General features: G+C 41.1%; 1 protein-coding gene across 1 annotated transcript in view; it reads left to right on the forward strand.

Moving 5' to 3' along the window:
* tet1 (tet methylcytosine dioxygenase 1) overlaps positions 1–16697 on the forward strand; it is a 28900-nt gene extending 12203 nt beyond the window's left edge. The window contains 10 exon segments of the mRNA XM_029449317.1: positions 7263–9507; positions 10028–10118; positions 10954–11047; positions 11472–11680; positions 11773–11923; positions 12095–12184; positions 12371–12508; positions 12634–12810; positions 13193–13328; positions 13445–16697. Of these exon segments, the coding sequence (XP_029305177.1) occupies positions 7263–9507; positions 10028–10118; positions 10954–11047; positions 11472–11680; positions 11773–11923; positions 12095–12184; positions 12371–12508; positions 12634–12810; positions 13193–13328; positions 13445–14478 (4365 nt within the window). The 3' untranslated portion in view covers positions 14479–16697.
* The last annotated feature ends 3399 nt before the right edge of the window (positions 16698–20096 follow it).

Genomic DNA, 20096 nt, shown 5'->3' on the forward strand with positions numbered 1-20096 from the left:
CAATATTGTTAGTAGTTGTGGAGTATTTTTGTATGCAGGAATGGAGTGGCTGCAGGAGAAGGACTGTTATGAAGGCAGAGAAGCACAGTATAACCAATGCAGTCAATACTTCATTTTAAGAGAGGAGTTCTATAATGTGCATGTTTTTATAAATGACCTTGTCATAAACATAGTTAACATGGAATCATGTAAAAGTTGTTCTGCATTTTAATACCTGATACCAGAGAATGAAAGGTTACATGAGCCAACTAGAATGACTCCGCCAAGAGTTGGTTAATTGTTCTTCCGACTTCGGTGTGTTCATGAGCATTAAGTCGTAATGTGGAAACAACTCCACTCTATAAAGAACATGCGTTGTATTTTATTGCTCTGAGCATTTAAACAACACGTTGTTATCAGTTTCCGAGTTGTTGTTCCGACTTGAGTGGGCATTCACATGAGAAAGTCGTGAACTCATTTTTCCAATTCTTCTGAAACTACCTGAATGCATCACACATGCCCTATCTTGCACTGTTGACAAAAGTGAGACATCATTTGTATATCTATATATGGAAAGGTGTACCAAGTTTCATGAAAATCGGGCTAGTAGTTTTTCTGTAATTCTGCTGACAAACAGGAAAACAAACAAACAAACAGACCAACCAAGCCAAAAACATAACCTCCTTGGCGAAGGTAATCAGTGTTGAGCTCTTTGTCTAAACTAAAGAAAAGGAAAACTGAAAATAGTTTCTGTTATCTTTTCTTTACACACCATATCATAGGGGAGTGAAGTCACAGTCTATATGTATCATTTAATAGTGTAGTTTATAATTTAGTGTAAAGTAATACTGTTATAACTGCATATGCCAGTTGATAGTTAAAACAAGTAGCAGTTGGTAGGTGTGTATCTTACACAACCTTTGGTTGTTTAGGTTGGTGTAACCTGTTTGACAGTCGAGTCAAACCTGTCAGACTACATGAGACATTCCCCTTCAGAGGAGAGCTCAGCTTTAACTGCCACGATGAATCTGAAAATATCTCATTGAAACCAGATATGGCTCTCTCCAATTTGGTAAGTGAGAAAAGTGGGAAAAACCAGTTAGCATCATAAATATGACCTGATAAAATATGGGTCAAATACATCCGTAACTGTCAGTTTGGAAGTTATACTTGAGTTATAGGAGTAATATACTGAGTCCTGCATATGTTGGCAGCTGTAAATGGAAGTGAAATGCTCTAACGTGCGCACACATTGATTTTTCAGGTGTCCATACAAGTTTATTATGTCCAGTTCACGGTTAAATTACCGTTAAAGCTACCTTATGTCCACATGGGGAGGCAATATGAATTCTAAATCTGCAGGCACTGATCCATATTGTGATTTAAAAAAAGCTGAGAATATGTTGTTGTAATGTGGCCTGAGGTTTTCTGTTGCTGACAGTGCTTGGGAAATATTATTTTATGGGGATAAAGTTTAGCACACCACACACACGTCTTGTTTATATATAAAGTGTTTCGCCTGCATCTGTGTTTGTTTCACAGTGTGTCAGGAAAACTTGTGATTATTACTGTTGGGGGGGTTTTCATTTGAATATTACTTGTTTTTGATGATTAATCGTGTACTTGTAGATGTACACTAAATGATCAGATAGTTGCTAACACTTAGCAAAGGGTTTAAAGTTAACTGTTGTAGAAAACAAATCATAAAAACTATTTCGCTCAGCAGCAACAACTATAAATATAGTATACACATGCACTGTCTGGCATTGTACTAAGCTGGTTTTGAAAATGTTTGCCGTGAGAAAACATATGCATGAAGCCCCGAAGCACGCAGGAGGTTGACTATGATAAGTTATAAGCATCTAACTGACTAACTGATTGACTGTTGAACTCTGCAGTGTGATAAAAAGAGATAAAAAGATGCAATTCTTCAGTGTAGTTATCATTTTTTTTTTAAAGTGCTCCATAGTGTTTAAAACATTGTAGTTAAATATTAATATAGTGTGAAAATGTACATGATCATAAATGAACTGACATGTGTTGATGTTGACAGAGGACCCTATCCCTTTTATAAACACATTTCATTATATGGGGGATAATTCAGGCCTGTTGGATGTAACGTTCTTATGAATACCTTTTGAGATTTTGGGATAGCTTACTGCTAAGTCCCGTAATAATGACTTCCATCTTTCACCATGACATGCTTGTGCATTCGTTTTATTCATCCTGATATTTGCATCTTTATTGCATGCACACTATGCTGATGTAGTTTTCATTGTTATGTCTGGATTAAGCTGCACGCTCTCTGCTTCCACAACAAAACACACGGCTGAAGTCGGTCACTAGAGTGTTAACGACAGGCACTGGCTCGCCTTCATGGTTCCTTGTCCCAGTATGACCTCAGCATCTTGGCCACATGGTTGTCTTTGAAAAGGGGGAGTACTTCACTCTCTCATAACATTTTTCTGTCTTTGTCATTGCTTTCTGTCTCCTTGTTTTTTGTCTAACCACAGATTTCCTCAGGGAATTGTCAACATCCTCTTTCCTGCTCCCACCGTGTCTAGATTCTGTGTGAATTAGACGTACTGCAGAAAGGCAGTTTAAAAGGCACAGCGTGATTTAACATGCTTCACACTGTGTGTGATGGTACAGACTGCAACACTTACACCTATTGCATTTAATATAATAGATCACATGATTTTAAACTCCGGGCGAATATTTTAAAGGGACAGTTCACCCCATAATCCAAAATACATATTTTCTTCTAAAAACCTGTAGTGCTATCTATCAATCTGGATTGTTTTGGTATGAATTGTCAAATATTGGAGGTGTCGGGCGTAAATATGTCTTCCTTCTCTCTGAGCCCAAAGCCGTTCTGGTGAGCTGCTTTAGGGGTTAATACCTCAGTAGGGCAGGAGTTGTTTTCCTGTGATCCAGATCCAGAAAGTGTGCAGTGTCCGTTCCACAGCTTGCCACCAATCCGTGTGTGTAGGGCTCGAGTAAAAAGCCCACATAGGGGATCCTTTGTTTAGGAGAGTCTAGGCATGGAAGATAATTTACAAGCCGCTAAGGTCCTCACGCTATTGGCTGATGAGGCTCTGTCTGCGTCTGCGAAAGGCATCCCGTATGTGTGTGCGTCTATATGTCTGTGTGTGTGTGCGTGTCTGCTGTAGCAGCACTTTGCTACAGAGGCTCACAGTCGCCCTAGTCATGACACCCAGGAGCTTGCCCTACGCACGGCTACTGTAGCCAGCGTTTTCTTTTGAGGCTAAAGGAAGGCAAAGTAAGATGGCCACCAATACCTTTTAGGGATATGCTGCCTAAACCGGAGGGGCTTCCTCCGAGGACAGACAAGGTAAAGGCGGCTGGATTATTCACCCTGGGGTCTATTGTCTCGCTGCAGATGGGTCAGCTACAGTGGAGCTCATCTAGAGGTTATCCTACGTTGTATCTCTCTCTGCCACTCTGGATTTAGCTGATTGGAGCGCTTTATTTGGAAGCTGGTCTTGTTATTGTTCCTCCTGAATCACTGAGGACTTCTGTGTGTGAGTGTTTGGCTTGTCTTTTCCAGGTGGGTTTAAAGGATGTGACAACAAAGTCAGCAATAAAGAGGTCAGTTTCCATAGTAACAGACACAGCTATTCTCTTTTGCCGTTGCATGTCTTTTTAAGACGTTATATACTGTATGAAGAGCCCCTTGGCTTCCCCTTTTCTTTCTTGCAGGGGTTTGGACAGCCATATTTCTGCACCTGCTGTTTTCTGACTGCTTAGCGGAAGAGTGGAGTGCTTGTAAGTCGGGGTCGTAGCTTGCAATTTGGCTTGCTTTTACTAGTTTTGGCTGCAGTAATAATGGTATTATTACCGTGTGGTTTGTGGGAAAGTTACTTCTGGTACTGATGTTGGCTTAATTTGTTTAATTTTACAGTTGATTAAGCTGTAATTCATACTGATGCTGGGAGTGGGTTTTACTGAGGCTCATTAGGTTTATTGCCACTTATAAGGCCTTGTTTGTTTCTTTTTAATATATAGCTTTTGTGTGTTCACTGCGAGACATTGAGTTCAGCGCAGACAGGAAATGCTCACTCAATGAATGAAGGAAATTCTCACGTGTACTCATAAACCACTACTTACACTCGCAGCCAGGAAGGAAGCATGCTTTTTCTGTGTACCATTTCTGAGGGTGGTGTGAGGTGATCCTAACGGTGTACGGTTTCTGAAGTGAACACGACTGTAAGTTACTCAGAAATGATTTCATGAATTCAGAGCACTCTCTTTATGGTTGGAGTAGACATGTTGTGTATGTGAGTGTTTGTATGTCTGTGTTGTTGAGTGAAGAATAGATACACACTCCTTTGAACTGCCTTGGAGACCCAGAGAGAGAGGGTTGTTAGGATTCAAGCGGCGGTTACACTTCTGTTGCTTGGTTGGGTCTCTGAACGTGTGTTTGTTTGTAAAGCACTCACCCTTATCTATATCTATCGTATGTTTTGTAGATTTTCAAAGCTCTGACACACACAGCAGGTTGCTCTGTGTTTGTCTAACGGAAAAGAAGAAGACTATGTTTGCATTTAAAACAGTACAGTACCATGTGAGTGATTTTAGATACCCTGAGGCAGACACAACAGCACAAAGACACAGCCCTAACACATCACAGACCCAGCTTTCTCCAGAGACCCAGTGGCTAAATGAGAGCACATGACTGTGCATTTACATCCTGCATTAGGCTTTTTTGTTATCACAAGGCTAAATGTAACATAATTAAAAACAGGGGCTGTACTTTGATGTCGGATCATGAACACTTGGATGCACAAATGGAAGCACACGCATACACATGCACAGAGACACGCGTGTGTCTATTGCAGTGCTGGAAGCCGGCCAGAGCTGCTTTGTCATTGAAAGCAGTTTATTGTGACAGACACACTGCCTTCCCCCCCCCCCCTCCCTCTCCCTGTTCCCCATTTTTTCCACTCTTTCTCTCACTCGCTCATTTGAACGTCGCGGTGGGCCATTTGCACATGCTGTGTGGAGCGGGTATCTCACCCTGTTGCATCAGCAGCTTCAGCATTGCCTCACCCTCAGCCTGAGCTCCAGCTATCAGTTTCATCATCAGCGTGTTTCTAGTAGTACAGTCACACAGTCATGACCACAACCACGGCGAGTGCAGCGGACTGGGGAGAAAGTGCAATGGATCAGAGAGGGATCAGGATCACCAGGATCACCACATCAGTGGAACGAATCGGTGATAAATTGGTGATAAAACATTCTAGGTTGAGATTCAGTCAGCATACAAAAAAATATGATATGTAATAAAACTAAATATATTGGATACCAATCATCATGGTTAATAAAGGATCTTAAGAAAGTTTTAACCAACAGTTGTAGTTTCTCTTTTCTGCCTGACTTCACACAGCAACAGATCTACTTAAGGTAACTAACAACCTTCTTTAAACAGCCAATGCAGGAGATTTGCTCAGTATTAATCCTCTTAGACCTCAGCACTGCCGTTGACAGCTTTTATTTTCCATCTTTAATTGAATACTTTTAGCTCTCAAACGACTTCTTCCTCATGAATGACAGTTCACGCTCTTGCTCAGCAGCCATCATATGTGGGATGTCACAAGGCTCAATTCTGTTTTCACTGTGCACACTTGAAAGTCAACCATTTTATCCAGGATGTCTCAGGACCTGGACCAAACCCAGCCCCCATGTCTGATGGAAATAGGGAGAACAGAGTTGAATAGAGCACATGTAACTTATAAAGTGTTTTCTGTTTGGTCTGTTGGTTCATAGCATTCTGGTTTATATTAAAGTACTGTAGCTGTTTGATCCGCTTGGAGTGCATCTCCTTCTGCAAAATGTGAATAAAACAGTGGCATTGATGGAGTTTAATGGGTGCCAGATAAACAGTGATAAAGAACGAATCTCCAGTTACCCTGCAGTTGCGCAAGTTCATTAGAGGGAAAATACGGACACACTCACATAGACATACAGTACACACAGCTCACAGTAATGCACACATATCTTTCAGCTCCTGCAAACAAGTTTAAGATCCTTTTGTCAGCTGAGTCTTGGCACATGAGGATTTTTTATCTTGTCACGCTGCAACATTTTTAATCAGTCTTCCACTGCTGAAGGCTTTAGTTCTGAATGTGATGCGGGGTTAAATCCTAAAATAAGAAGCAGCTTTATTTGACTTCAGTTGACAACTGCTCACTCAAGATAATGAAAAATAAAGAAGGCTTTTACATAAGTTGTGGAAACACTGTATATAAGCTAGATTTTTATCAGACTGGGTTTGCCTTCATGGCCTTTTAGTTTAGATATATAGTCTTTATTGTCTAGTTCAAAGAAAAATGTTTCTCCACATTCCGTGCAGAGCCTCACTTGAATACATAGATACATAAACACATTTTACACCACAACACGAGTACATGAAAGTCATCAGATAAGATAGGGTAACTTGTAAACTACAATATTCTGGCAAAAGACCATCCTCAAAGCCTTTCTAAAGCCTCCAAAACCTCTATTTCTCCCCAATTCAATTGATTATTTAGTTATAGCTATGATTGTCTGCACTTAAGACAGTCTGTGGTAGTGTGTTTCCAACATGGCTTTTGGAGGCAATCTATATGTCAATACTGTGGACCTTTGGATGGTTGTAGCTCTGCTGGCAGTCAGAATCTGTCTTAGCCAAAGGGTCAAGCTGGGCTGTGTCTGGATAAGACCCTGAGTGGGTTAATCACTCACTTAACAATGCACAGGGGTTAACATGGCAGGGCTGCTGCGTTAATAATCACATGTGCTTACATACACATGCATGCATGCCCAGAATACACCTACAAACCCGGCACAAACGCAACATGAATGTGCACGTTGAACTCATGCCCTCAGTGATAATCATGAACTGTGCGTGACTCTAAATGTTTACTTGTTGGCTCTCAGCTACCTGTGGGTCTGTGGCTCTCAACACTCAGCAGCTCATGCAGGAACGTAGTCCTGATTGAAGCCTCCACTGTGACTAACACAGTTGAACTTTTTATTATCTCTGTTTAGAGATCGGTTTCGGCACGATTTACAGAAAGCATACTCTTTGTTTTCACATGTCATAATATTTTCCGCAGCCTCGGTAGTGGTTGCAGCAGATACCCATGCCATGCTGAGAGGCAATCTGTTGTGCTGTGTGCCGTGACTGTTTAGAACGAGCTGAATCACTGTATACTGCTAGAGCTTATTGAGTCACCGCTCTCCTCTTGTTTCCCTCTTTCTCTGTCTCCGTGTCTCAGGTGGTTCCAGAAAGTGGGTCGGTAAATGGCAAAGGCAAGGCACAGATGGATGACACCCACACGGCAGCAGAGGAGGATGAAGGGGAGGAAGGCCACATACCTCATACACAAGCTCCCCCCATCACCCACTCGCTTAACCACAACTTGGCCTCGGACCAAGGCGGACGGCCGGCACTTGTTAAAAGCGAGCCCGGGCTAGAGCTGACCAACATTGCACTTCACCAAAACGTATGCTCTTCTGTGACTTCTCTGAATGGTTCTGCTGAGAACCTGAAAAAACCTAATGGTGCTGATATGACCACTGGGTCACACTCTGATCTGAAGTCTTCATATAAAAGGACTACTAATGCATCAGAGCCACAAAGGACTATAATAGCTGCAACCCCTAAAGACTGCCCTGAGAATGGACCCAAGACTCCTCCAGACGACATGTCAGTTCCACTAAAGAAGATCAAACTGGAGGAGCCGTGGATGTGGATCACTGAACAGGCCACCACACAGCTGACTGATGAAGATGAGGTCTGTGAAGACCCGTTGTCCACGCTGGCGGCTGTGGTGTGTCTTTCTGTCACAGAGAGAAAGGGACTGGAGGAGAAACTTTTCAGCTCACGATCTTCAATTCTTTGCTCCATCAAAACAGAGCCACCAGATTTGCACTTCGTCAAAAAAGAGCCAGAGGACTTACAGAATGACTTGTGTCAGAAAAGCACTCCTGTTATCAAAAGTGAACGTCCTCCAAGTGTCTTGCAACCAAGCGTGCAGTCTTTGGCGGAGAGAAGAAATCTTAGTTTTGATCAGGCTATTGCTATTGAGGCCTTGACTCAACTGGCAGCTATACCTCAAAGCACCCCAGGGTCCATTAAAACTGAACGTAAGTGTGAACATCCCATTTCTACTTCGGCCCCATTTTCAAGCTCCAACACAAATACAACCCTGCAAGAAGCCAAACCCACTGCAGCTTTCCGCTACAACAAAGTCTCGGTCATCAGCTCGCCACTGCACCAGACGTCAGTCATACGCCCTCCTGTGGCAAGACAAGGGAATGTCATCCAGTGCTCCCAGGGGTCGAGCACTAACGCAAAGTTGTCTCTTCAGGATCTCTTAGAGGCCAGCTCAGACAGAGATAAAGCACCCTGCAGGAGGACAGAACCGGGTTTTGGTTCTCATGTCATCAAGTCAGAATGCAGCTATAAATATCCCAGCGACATGAGACTCAGTAAAGATCATGAGCGATTGTTTGGGGAGGACAGAGACAGGCTTTTTGGTAAAGCAAGGAGAAACAGAGAGGAGGAGGAGGTGGCAGCTCAGCTGGCAGACCTGGCCTTCATCATCCAGTCTCGACACAACCAGCAGTCAGAGAACAACCCTCCAAAAGGAACACCTGTGTCTGCCATTAAATACAACTATAATTCCCAGGTACCCCCCACTCAGAAAAAGCCAATCGTGAAAAAAACAAGAGCTACGCCTTCCAAGCCCAGGAAGAAGAAAAGTGATGTACCTAATGAGGGAATAAACTCCAGGACCCCCCTCTCAAAGCGCATGCCAAATGGAGAGACGGCCCATAGGGGCAGAGGCCAGAAGATCCAACCGCAGGGGAAATCAGGCCTTCCCCACAAGAGGAACCTGTTTCTGCCTCAGTCTCAAATTGACCTGAAGAGGTACTTGGCTGAGGCTCAGGAGGAAAGGAGGCAACTCATCCATCACAGTAACGCACACAGTGCAGCCCTCTTAGGGCCGCAGACTCAGAACTACAGCACTCTCCCAAGGGTCAACCACACTCGTGGTCCAGAAAACTATCCATGGTCACTTTCAAATGGTCCACTCCACCAACACAATCCATGCAATGGCCATGCTGGGCAGGACTGTGAAAGGCATTTGTTATCTCAGGTAGCGCAACCCTGCGGCGGGCTGCAGCACAGTGCTGATCCGATCACCAGCCCAGCCAACACTGCTTTCCTTAGCCACTCCACTGATCACCATGGACTGGCTAATGGCTTCTCAGGGGCTCGGCAGTCCCCTCCTCTGAGCCAGCAGGGCTACTACAAGCTGGAGAGGGCAGGACCTGTCACTGTCCTGTCCACAGCTACTGATGGGGATCTGGGCCACTCTGCAGAGTCAACTCCATCCAAGAACAGCGTCAATAGCTTTCTGGAGTCTCCTATGAGTTTTTTGGACACCCCTACCAAGAACTTGCTCAATACACCTTCCAAAAAACTGGCTGATCTTCCATCCTGTCAATGCATGGGTGAGTTGGTTTAACTTATTATCTTTAGGAAGAAAAGTGTGTAGCGTCTGTATTAGTATCACATTGGATATATGATTAAATTACCCAGTTAGTTTACTTTCAAATAACACTGCAGTCCTCAAACTTTTCGGTTTCTCTCTCTCTTATGCAAACACGCACGCACACACACACACACACATTTGCAAGCTGTGTCCTACTTCAAGGGCCAATTCAAGCATAAGGAGGCCGCATTTCTCTGCCATATTTGGATGAGGCTTTGGTATGCTTTGTGAAGCCTTGACACGTTAGGATGTATTTGGTTTTGAAATGTGAACATCCAAGGTGGTGGCCCCTGAACTGAGATCCAGCTGCGTTAACTGTGTATATTACCTTTACATTAATCTGACTCCTTTATCGAGAGGCATCCATGTTTTCTAAAACAAATATACCAACATCTGATCGGTATTTGAACGACAGTTCTACACTCTGTAAAGTTGCCATGATATCTAATATAACCTGTTTTTGTTGTTTCTCTCCACAGACCAGATCATTGAAAAGGAGGAAGGCCCTTACTATACTCACCTTGGAGCAGGGCCTAGTGTTCCTGCAGTGAGGGAACTGATGGAGAACAGGTAGAGTGACTACTACTACTCTGTTTACACTTTGTGTATGTGGGTGTGTTTTCTACCAAACACACTCAGAGCCTACTAGTCAAATATGGGCTTGGTGGAATGGGGTGAGGTCACACACGAAGAGTCTGTCATTAAAAAGAAGCATTGCTGACCTAGCTCAACACGTGTACCCTCTGTCTCAGATACACACATGTTGAAACAGGAAACCCCTAGAGCTGAGAGAAGGGGCCGCAAACCAAGATGAAAGCCTTTATAAAACATCTAGGCGTCCATCGCAGTCCATCTGACAACTACACTTAACTGAATAAATTAATTCTGCAGTCATTAAGCTTTTCAACAAACAATATGATGGTCTTATAGATATATGATGCATTGATGCATTGTTGAACTACACAAAAGTATATAAAGATGTAAAGAATTAGGACAATCCTAAAGGTCTACATTAATAAAATGCAACACACACTATAATGCAGCAGTAATATAAATCAAAAAACACCTTTTATAATAGTAATACACTGACAGGGAGCATTTTAGTGCACAATCAATACTTTTACAGTTTCAGTTCATTTTGCTGATAATAAAAACCTTTACTTAGGTAAGGTTTTGAATGCAGGACATGAGTATTTTCACAGTGTAGTATTAGTACTTTTACTTAATTAAAGGATCTTTTCTACCACTGTAAATGATGTCTGTGCATTTTATTGATGTGATGTCTTTATTGTCAGTTGACCTCAGGTATGGGTAGCAATGTGATCATTTCTAATATGTGTTGTCAGTGATATTTGCTCTGTGTTGAATAGCACAAACAGTATAGTTTCTCTTATGTGTGTTCCAGATATGGTGCCAAAGGAAATGCAGTAAGGGTGGAAGTCGTTGTTTACACTGGGAAAGAAGGAAAGAGCTCCCAGGGGTGTCCAATAGCTAAATGGGTATGTGGCTGGTGTTTGTGTTCATGGTAGTTTCCTAAATGTCCTGACTATGTCTTCTGTTTATTGAAGCGTTCTTGTGGATCCTATCATAGTATATTTAGGGGAAGGAAGTCCCTCCCAGATTCTTACCCTTACCACAACCACAGTAAACCCTAATCTGCCCCCAACCATGTAACCATAACCTAAATATAATCACTTCCATCTTCATCCTTAAACATAGACTTGTCAAGGCTTACACCTAAACATGACCATCTTTAAACTATTCTCTTTGAACCCAACCTTGTGGTTTGGAAGATCAATGCTTTGAACCCATTTCCTCATGCTGATACAGAATGTTGTGATATTGTTTCAAATATTCTTGTTTTGCTGTGTTACAGTGCTGTCGTTCATCTGCTTGTTTTCTGTGTGCACCGTCATCTGACAGGTGATCCGGCGTGGCAGTGAACAGGAGAAGCTGCTGTGTTTGGTCCGCCGGAGGCCAGGGCACTTCTGTGATACCGCCGTGTTGGTGATCCTCATCCTGGCGTGGGAGGGAATCCCTCGACCGGTGGCGGACAATCTCTACCAAGAACTCACACAGACCCTCTTTAAATACGGCTCCCCCACCAGCCGACGCTGTGCCCTCAATGAAGAGTGAGTACCTCTTCTTTGTTTTTTTCGATGACACTATTTCTTCCCAGCTTTGTTCGTTTCATTATCTTCCTCCCGCCACTCCGTCTCCACAGTCGTACGTGTGCATGCCAGGGTTTGGACCAAGATACCTGCGGAGCTTCATTTTCCTTTGGCTGCTCCTGGAGTATGTACTTCAATGGCTGTAAGTTTGCCCGCAGCAAAGTGCCCCGCAAGTTCCGCCTGCTTGGAGACTACCGGGACGAGGTGAGAAAGTGGTCATCTTCCAAAAATCCTAGAGGAAATCATCTATTACAATGTCTCTGATTTCTTTCTCCTGTTGTAATAGTAATGTGAGAGGATATGTTGTTTATAATCAGTGTGCTAGTTGTATCAGACACGTTCTCTAAAACTCCAAACTATGTGTATTAATCTTAGGAGGAGAAGATAGAGAGCAACCTTCAGAATCTCGCCACTGACCTGGCACCACTCTACAAAAGGCTGGCTCCGGAGGCCTTCCAAAACCAGGTATGAAGCATTAAACAGTTGCCACACTTCTCATCTGATGATCTCTAGCTTTATTCGGCTGCTATTAACGGAATTCCAATAGAAATATTTAAATTTTCTTCTCTTTATTCTCAAATGACTTACTTTGAATCGTTTACCATCTTCCCCACAAACCAAACTCTCCTCATATCTTGTCCTTTCTCCTAGGTGGAAAATGAGGCGGCAGGGACTGACTGCCGGCTGGGTGGGAGGGAGGGTCGTCCTTTTTCTGGGGTCACAGCCTGTGTGGATTTCTGTGCTCACGCTCACAAGGACACTCACAACATGAATAACGGCAGCACTGTGGTAAGCAAGCGAGGAATGTGACACCATGCGATCTGCTATATTGTGTTTCTGCCTCTTGAGGTGTTGATTGGATATGGCCTACTGTTTGGTTCAACAACTTGCCTTTTGTCTACGCCCTTTTTCAGGTTTGCACTTTAACCAAGGAAGATAATCGTGCCGTGCGTAACATACCAGAAGATGAGCAGCTCCACGTTCTGCCACTCTACAAGATCTCTGAAAGGGATGAGTTTGGTCACGTTGAGGGCCAGTGGGCCAAGATCCGAAGTGGTGCTCTGCAAATTCTGTCCGCTTTTCCCCGAGAGGTGAGTGAACAGAAAAAGCAGCTTTTGCTGTTTATTATTATGATGTTGTTTTTCTTTTCTTACTAAATGCAACATTTTATTTTCTATTAATATATAATATTAAAATGTTTTTAAACACCTCCATCTTCTAGAACAGATGACCTACTTCATATGACAACGGGGGGAATACAGCGTGCTTATTTAGCCAATAAATAATAATAATAATAATATCTTTATAATAACTTTATATAGCGTTTGCAATATTTTATTTTAAATCACCCCATGACCTCATATTTCTTTGCTTTTTTATTACTTATTTCGTATTTACATTTTGCTCACTGTTGATTAATGTCACAACATTAATCATGTTTTAACCTTTTTTTAAATTATTATTATTTATCAGGTGCGTTTATTGGCTGAGCCGGTGAAATCAGCTCGTAAGATAAGGCAAGAAGCTCGTCAGAAGGCTCAAGCAGACAAACTGGAGAAGAAGCTCGCGCTGACTCCTGGGAAAGTGAAAAACGAAACCCCCAACAAAGGTAGTAAATCATGTTGCTAATCTATTTTAATAGTAATAGGTCAGAAAGTATAAATGTTGTTTTGATTATCACATCAGTGTTTTAGAAATATGTGTTTTTTTCTACGTCCAAAACAGAGCCACAGGGCTTGTACAACTCATACAGACTACCACCCAGACCTGCCAGCGTTGGAAGGTACCCACCGGAGAAGAATCAACCAAGCACTTACAACCAGAGCACCAGCAGCTACCCCACTCTGGGTGCAGGGGTCACCCCACCGAAGGAGGTCTTCTCCCCCAACCACCATGGCGTCCAGTTTGGACAGAATGGCTCACCTCTTAATTTTAAGACAATGAGTGATGCTGTGAATGGTTATTCTCCAGCATCTGATAACCAGGGTGTATTTTTACCTCCACATAATGTCCTTGGTGACTACCCCCATGCTTTTAAAAATGAGCCCAACGAGGTGCACTGCTCTCCTCTGCGCAGACCCTCCCCCAGTGGGAGTGCTCCTCCTCCCTCCTCCTTCTCCCCCAGACCTACCTCTGAGGGCCTCTTCAGCAGGCTCAATGGACTCCACAGGGCTGCAGGAGATGTCACGGCAGAGGTCAGGGGTCATGGCCTCCCTCCGCTCTCATCTGTCCCCCTTCCCCCACAAACTCCCCCGCTTGACCCAGAGGAAGTTAAGCAGGAAGAGGTGTGGTCAGACAGCGAGCACAACTTCCTGGACCGGGACATAGGCGGAGTCGCCGTGGCACCGTCGCACGGCTCAATCCTGATAGAGTGTGCACGGCGCGAGCTCCACGCCACCACCCCTATCCTTAGGCCAAACCGCAGCCACCCCACCCGCATCTCCCTGGTCTTCTACCAGCATAAGTCTCTAAATGAACCAGGCCACGGGATGGCTATGTGGGACGCCAAAATGGCCAAGCGGGAACGGGAACGGGAGGAGGAAGCTGAGAGATTAAGGATGGAGGAATTACTCGGGCAGAACGGCAAAGGAGCTGGAGGTGTGGAGCTAGAGGGGGAGACAGGGGAGGAGGCAGAGGAGACGAGGAAGATCATGAATGTCCCCACACGTCAAGCGTGGACTCTCCCGAGGGATGGTGTCGTTACCGTGTCCCCTTATGCTCTTACCCAAGTGACAGGCCCCTACAATCGCTGGACTTAGTGAACATGTTTTACACACACACACACAGACACACAAAAAACTCCAACACCCTGTGCTTCTGCCTTACCTCAGTCCACTTCAAACTGCTACTTTCATTTTTAACCTCGTTTTCATTGTGCTTTTCTAGTATCTGTTTGTTGACTTTGCTCCTTCTTCGTCTCTGCCGTCAAAGTGATGAGGAAGACCAAAGTTTGTTGGCTTTTTTAACTGTGAGTTTCTGTGTTTTTATTGTAAAGAGATGGTGCTTTGAAGCATTTTAAAGACATTTTTAAACTGGTTTTATATACATGATTAAGAACAAAAAAGATGTGATTATTTATTCTGATCATAACGATTTCTATTTAATTCCTGGTGTAAGCCTGTTTACTGCAAGATTTCTATGATAACCTCCATTATGTGTTGACGCTCGAAATTCATGTTGTACAGTAGGGTGTCTTTATTTCAGCCAATAGTTTGCTTGTCATAAGATGAATCTCATTGGCTTTTACGTTGGTGCCATTCTCACTGTACCCTCTGTTAAACATCATTACATCACATAATGTAGAAAACTAATATTCTGCGTATATTTACTACAGATTGTCAAATGTAGCATCCTGTTTTTCCTTCTGCTGCCTCTGATTTCTGTTGGCAGTCGATGAAAGAAATGTTCTTCTTTGGTTTGTTGTTTTCTTTCTCTACGTCTACATATTCTTTCTTTCATTCACAGATATGTATGGCATATTAAGAAGCACTTTTTTTATTTTCTTAAACTTAACTTGAAAAAGGTCCCAATCCATAGGCCTGAATATGTATGTACAGATAGAGATATATATGACAGTTTAGCATGAACCCGGCTTTATTTTTACAGTATTTTTGCATTTGTTTCATTTTCATATATTAGACTGAAAATGGCATACATATCTAATGAAATTTAAAGCTTAGCATAATGAGGAATGGTAAAAAGCTGCAACAGTGAGGTGCTTATCATTATTGGCACTTAACCTATGTTCACCTTCTGGAAAAGGAATTCAAGAAAATATGGTGTGATTATAGGATTTCTAAAGCTTACTGTACATTTTGATGGTGCTACTAAGACCTCATTTTTCACAAAGTGTCAGATATGTCAACAGAATATTACCAGTTTTTATGTTCATACTCTGGATTTGAATACAAAGCGGTGTCCGTCGATGTTCAATCATCAATCTATTTCTTTTTCCTCCTCTCTGCTTTTGTTGAAAAACCACTTAAACATCAGATCCTACTCAGACGAGAAGACGATCTCGGGTGCTCGAGCCTTGTGAAGACTTTGTTTACAGATAACTTTTTCCTTACAGGGTCTGAATGAGGGGGTTGATGTCAACTTCTGGTGAATCAGGATCTTTTTTATTACCCATGAAAGAGAAGCTCGTCGTTTTAAGAACTCAGCTATGAAATTTCAGCACAAACGAGACCTTTCTCTGATATTCACACTAACACTGGTGGTATAAATGTTTCCTGTGAGAAACATTTTGGTCTTTCACACACTTTGACTTCCTTTTGGTGCTAATAGGACAATATTGACTTGACCTGGTTATATACTGTGCAGTGATGGCATGGTGCTTTTATAAAACTCAGCACACACTGATCTGGTATATGTTTCAATGCAAAGGTAGTTTTATCATTTTTCTGGATGATGCAAACGTTATCTCCACCCTTGATCATGATGTTTTTCAATTACCCGTAAAAAGCTAATTATTGTGCAGATGTCGATAAAGAGCTTAAATGTCTTCCACTGATAACCAAACTCTGCAACAATTCTCAAAAATCACAAAATACACACAGAGTAAAATGAATGTAAACATTTTTTAAATCAGTTGATTTAACTTTTTTGAGCACGACATGGGAAAGTTACAGTTGTAAATGTTTCTTTTGATTTCCTGTGGGGGACGTTCTCTTCACTTTGAAAGTCTTTGTATCAACGAGGAACTAACAACTAGCACCAGCATTAAAAAATCTGAAAAAAAAACTTTTATTAGTAGAAAAATGTGTAAATATGTTTGTGAACCATATTGTTTTTACTGTACTGTTAATGGTGTTTAGACAATGGATGATCTTGCTTATTTTGAAACTGAATTACTGTACGTTGCTGAAAGTATATCCAGTTTAGACTTGAGAAGAGACTTAATTTAGCATTCCTTATATGGATGGCTGATCTCTTTTTGGGATTGTGAAATAAAGTCATATTTATATTTTGGACCTGATCATGATTTCCTCTGTCCTGATTTGTTGTGTGTGCGTGTTTGGGTGTTTGTACAAGTGTATTATTATGTGTGTGTGTGTGTGTGTGTGTGTGTGTGTGTGTGTGTGTGTGTGTGTGTGTGTGTGTGTGTGAGGAAGATGAAGACACAATCTATGACTTTTCAGTTCAGTTATGTGTGAGGGCGTTTTAAGAGCAGCTTGCATTATATTATTTATTCAAACAAGAAGTTGGCTGATCTGTTTTTAACAAGCCAAACGAGAAGATGATTCATAGGTTCTTTTTTTATTCAAAAAAAGCCAAAAAAGAATTTTTACTTTTTCTAAATTCCCCCACACTAGCATACTGTATGACTCACTGCTGTGGAATTTCAGTTTAGTACGTTAGACTTTGTCCTCTTGATGTCCGGGGATGAACCACTACTTGTTTTTGTACATGTCTCTAGAACTGGTCATATTTGGGGTTTTCACTCAAATGACTGATCTTTTTTTTTAAATCATTTGCTGCAGACTCAGTGAGTTGACTAATCGAATGAGTTTCCTAAAATCTGAATCTAAAATATACCATAAGCACACAAGCCAAGCTTATTAAGACATAAGTATAGAAATAATGGATCAACATGCTGAGCTCCACTTTTAATAGCATTGCTCTGGTCTTTTTGAATATTACAACAATTCAAAAAGAATACATTGAAAAATGTGTTTTGTCTACAATTCTTTTATAAAATTAAGCTTTACGTGAGGCTTATTTCACTGTATCATACTGAATTATCTTTTTATCATGTCTTTTAGAAGCAGTTTCCCAATTCTGTGAATTTACTCCATTGTAGTTGGACAAGAATTGTTATGCAGGGATGCACCAATCCATCTGTTTCTATACCAATGCAGAATCGGATACTTTAAGTTAAGGTATCATGCATCGCTTCAATGCTTCTCTGTTCCCACATCTGTTTACAGCACGGCGTGGAACTCTGTTGCATTGTTTTTATGTTAGATAACATGAACGTAAGTATTAAAATCTGAGTAGGCAGCTTGCAAAACTGAATGAAAACAGAAGTGGACACTTCTTTTATTTACCTAAAAGTCTATATGCTGCTCCATACTAATATTCATGAAGGTGCGCCACATGAAATGTAATTCTAAGCCCGAAAGATAATTGAAGGAGCTGCTGTGTTTTTTATAAGTATTGTACATTTTAAGGCAATAAATAACCTCATGTTTGAAATCTGTTATTAGCTTGGTCACTCCTCTGATTCTGACAATATGACCTAATTAATTATGTCAGTAACAGACCGTCAACCTGTGCAGTAGGAGGAAAGTCATAATAATTGTGTTACTACTTGCCAACAGGGATTGTACTTTCTCTATTACAAGTAAAAGACCGGCAGTCAATAAATGTACATAAGTGTGAGTACATAAATATTGCCATCAGAGGTGGAAGAAATATTAAGATATTTTACTTACATTGAAAATGTAATTAAAGTATTTAAAGTAAAAGTACTCAATGCAGAAAAATGCCCCCTATGTGTGTAATATTATAGCCTATATTTAAATTAAATCATTAGATTATTATTAGGCCTGAATTAATGTAAAAGCAGGATTTTAAAGTCAGTTGAGGTGGAGCTCATTTTTAACCATTTTGTATCGGACTACTAATTATTTTCATTTTAATGTTGCAGCAAGGTTGGGTTAGTAGTAATTACTTTATATACTGTGGGTAGTTTGTGAATTTCCATCAATAAAGTCATATATTCATTTATAATACATCATAAATGATTTCTTGATTATACTTTGTCCAATTAATCAAATAAATGTAGTGGAGTAAAGTGAAGTGTATGTCGTTGAATTAAAGTATCAGGGTATCAGAAAATAGAAGTATAAGAATATTGAAAATTGTTTTTTGGTGCAGTAATTAATGCACTTAATTACTTTCCAACACTGAATTGATGTAACAGTGGAAATAATGATTTTTATAATGACATTTGACAAAGATGTGAGTCTCAGTGTGAAATGTATGCAGGATATAGTTTCCTGTCAGTGATGGCATAAAATCATGATTCATAACTGTCTAAAATCTCAATTTAAGGCTCATTATAACGTATACTACGATGGAGTGACACAGAGGTTTTCTGCAAACACAGTTCTGAGCTGTGTAGGCCTTGAATACTGAAATTGAATTTAGCTACACTTGGGAGTGCTGACATTGAAATGATTACACAATGGACACATTCTGTGCAGAATTTAAGGAGAGAGTTACGCTTTACGGTCATTCCTTGAAAGGTTGATGATGTGAGGATTCAGGGAAATTAAGAATCATGTGTATATCATTAATCACATGTACTGTCATATCAGCATTGATTTTAAATGATGAGCTCTGGCTTTTATCCAACATGCCTATCTCACACAAATAAAACACGATGTGTCTCTTATTCAAATACTTTATCCTTTTGTAAAGGAACTGATGCATTGATTGTGAGATTACAAACCAAATCAAGTATTTCCAAGCAAGAAACATCACTACAAGGCTCCTGTCTGATACATTACCAAAGGAAAGCTGGTCATATCTGAGGGAGCTTCATGGATTTTTTCAAACAAAATGTTGGCAATGATAGATGGATAGACGATAGATAGATAGATAGATAGATAGATAGATAGATAGATAGATAGATAGATAGATAGATAGATAGATAGATAGATAGATAGATAGATAGATAGATAGATAGATAGATAGATAGATAGATAGATAGATAGATAGATAGATAGATAACATGACATACAACATTTACGGCCGACGATCACAGTGTCATCTGAGTATTTCTGCATGTGGCAGAGCCCAGAGTTGTGCTGGAAGTCAGAGGTGTAGATGGTGAACAAGACAGGGGAGAGTACCGTCCCCTGTGGCGCTCCAGTGCTGCTGACCACAGTGTTGGACGTGCAGCCTTTCAGCCTGACGTACTGTGGTCTCTCTGTGAGGTAGTCCGTGATCCATCTCACCAGATGTGAGTCCACCCTCATCTCTGTTAGCTTATCTCTCAGGAGTGGTAAGAAATCAAAGAACATCATTCTCACCGCGCCACTCCCCTAAGCCAAAGATTTAGACAAAGGTTAACTGGAATAAGATTATAAAGTGGACTAGCCCATGTGGACGTCAAGATTTCTGTACAGTATTATTACTGTAACATCTGTATATTCACCTCTGTTTGAATTATTATGTTTTTTTTAACTTGCACATTCATTTGACAATATATTTTCTACCACTAATATGTAGGCCTAATTCTTTGTTTGTTATCATTGAAAAAACCTCAATTAAAATATTGTTACTATTACATTATTAGATTTGCGTTTTAAATAGGCCTATCTAAAATACAATTAGTAATTAAAAAACATATTTTTTGGAAATTTGT

The sequence above is a fragment of the Cottoperca gobio genome, chromosome 15 (genome assembly GCF_900634415.1).
Source record: "Cottoperca gobio chromosome 15, fCotGob3.1, whole genome shotgun sequence".
In the NCBI taxonomy this organism is placed as follows: Eukaryota; Metazoa; Chordata; class Actinopteri; order Perciformes; family Bovichtidae; genus Cottoperca; species Cottoperca gobio.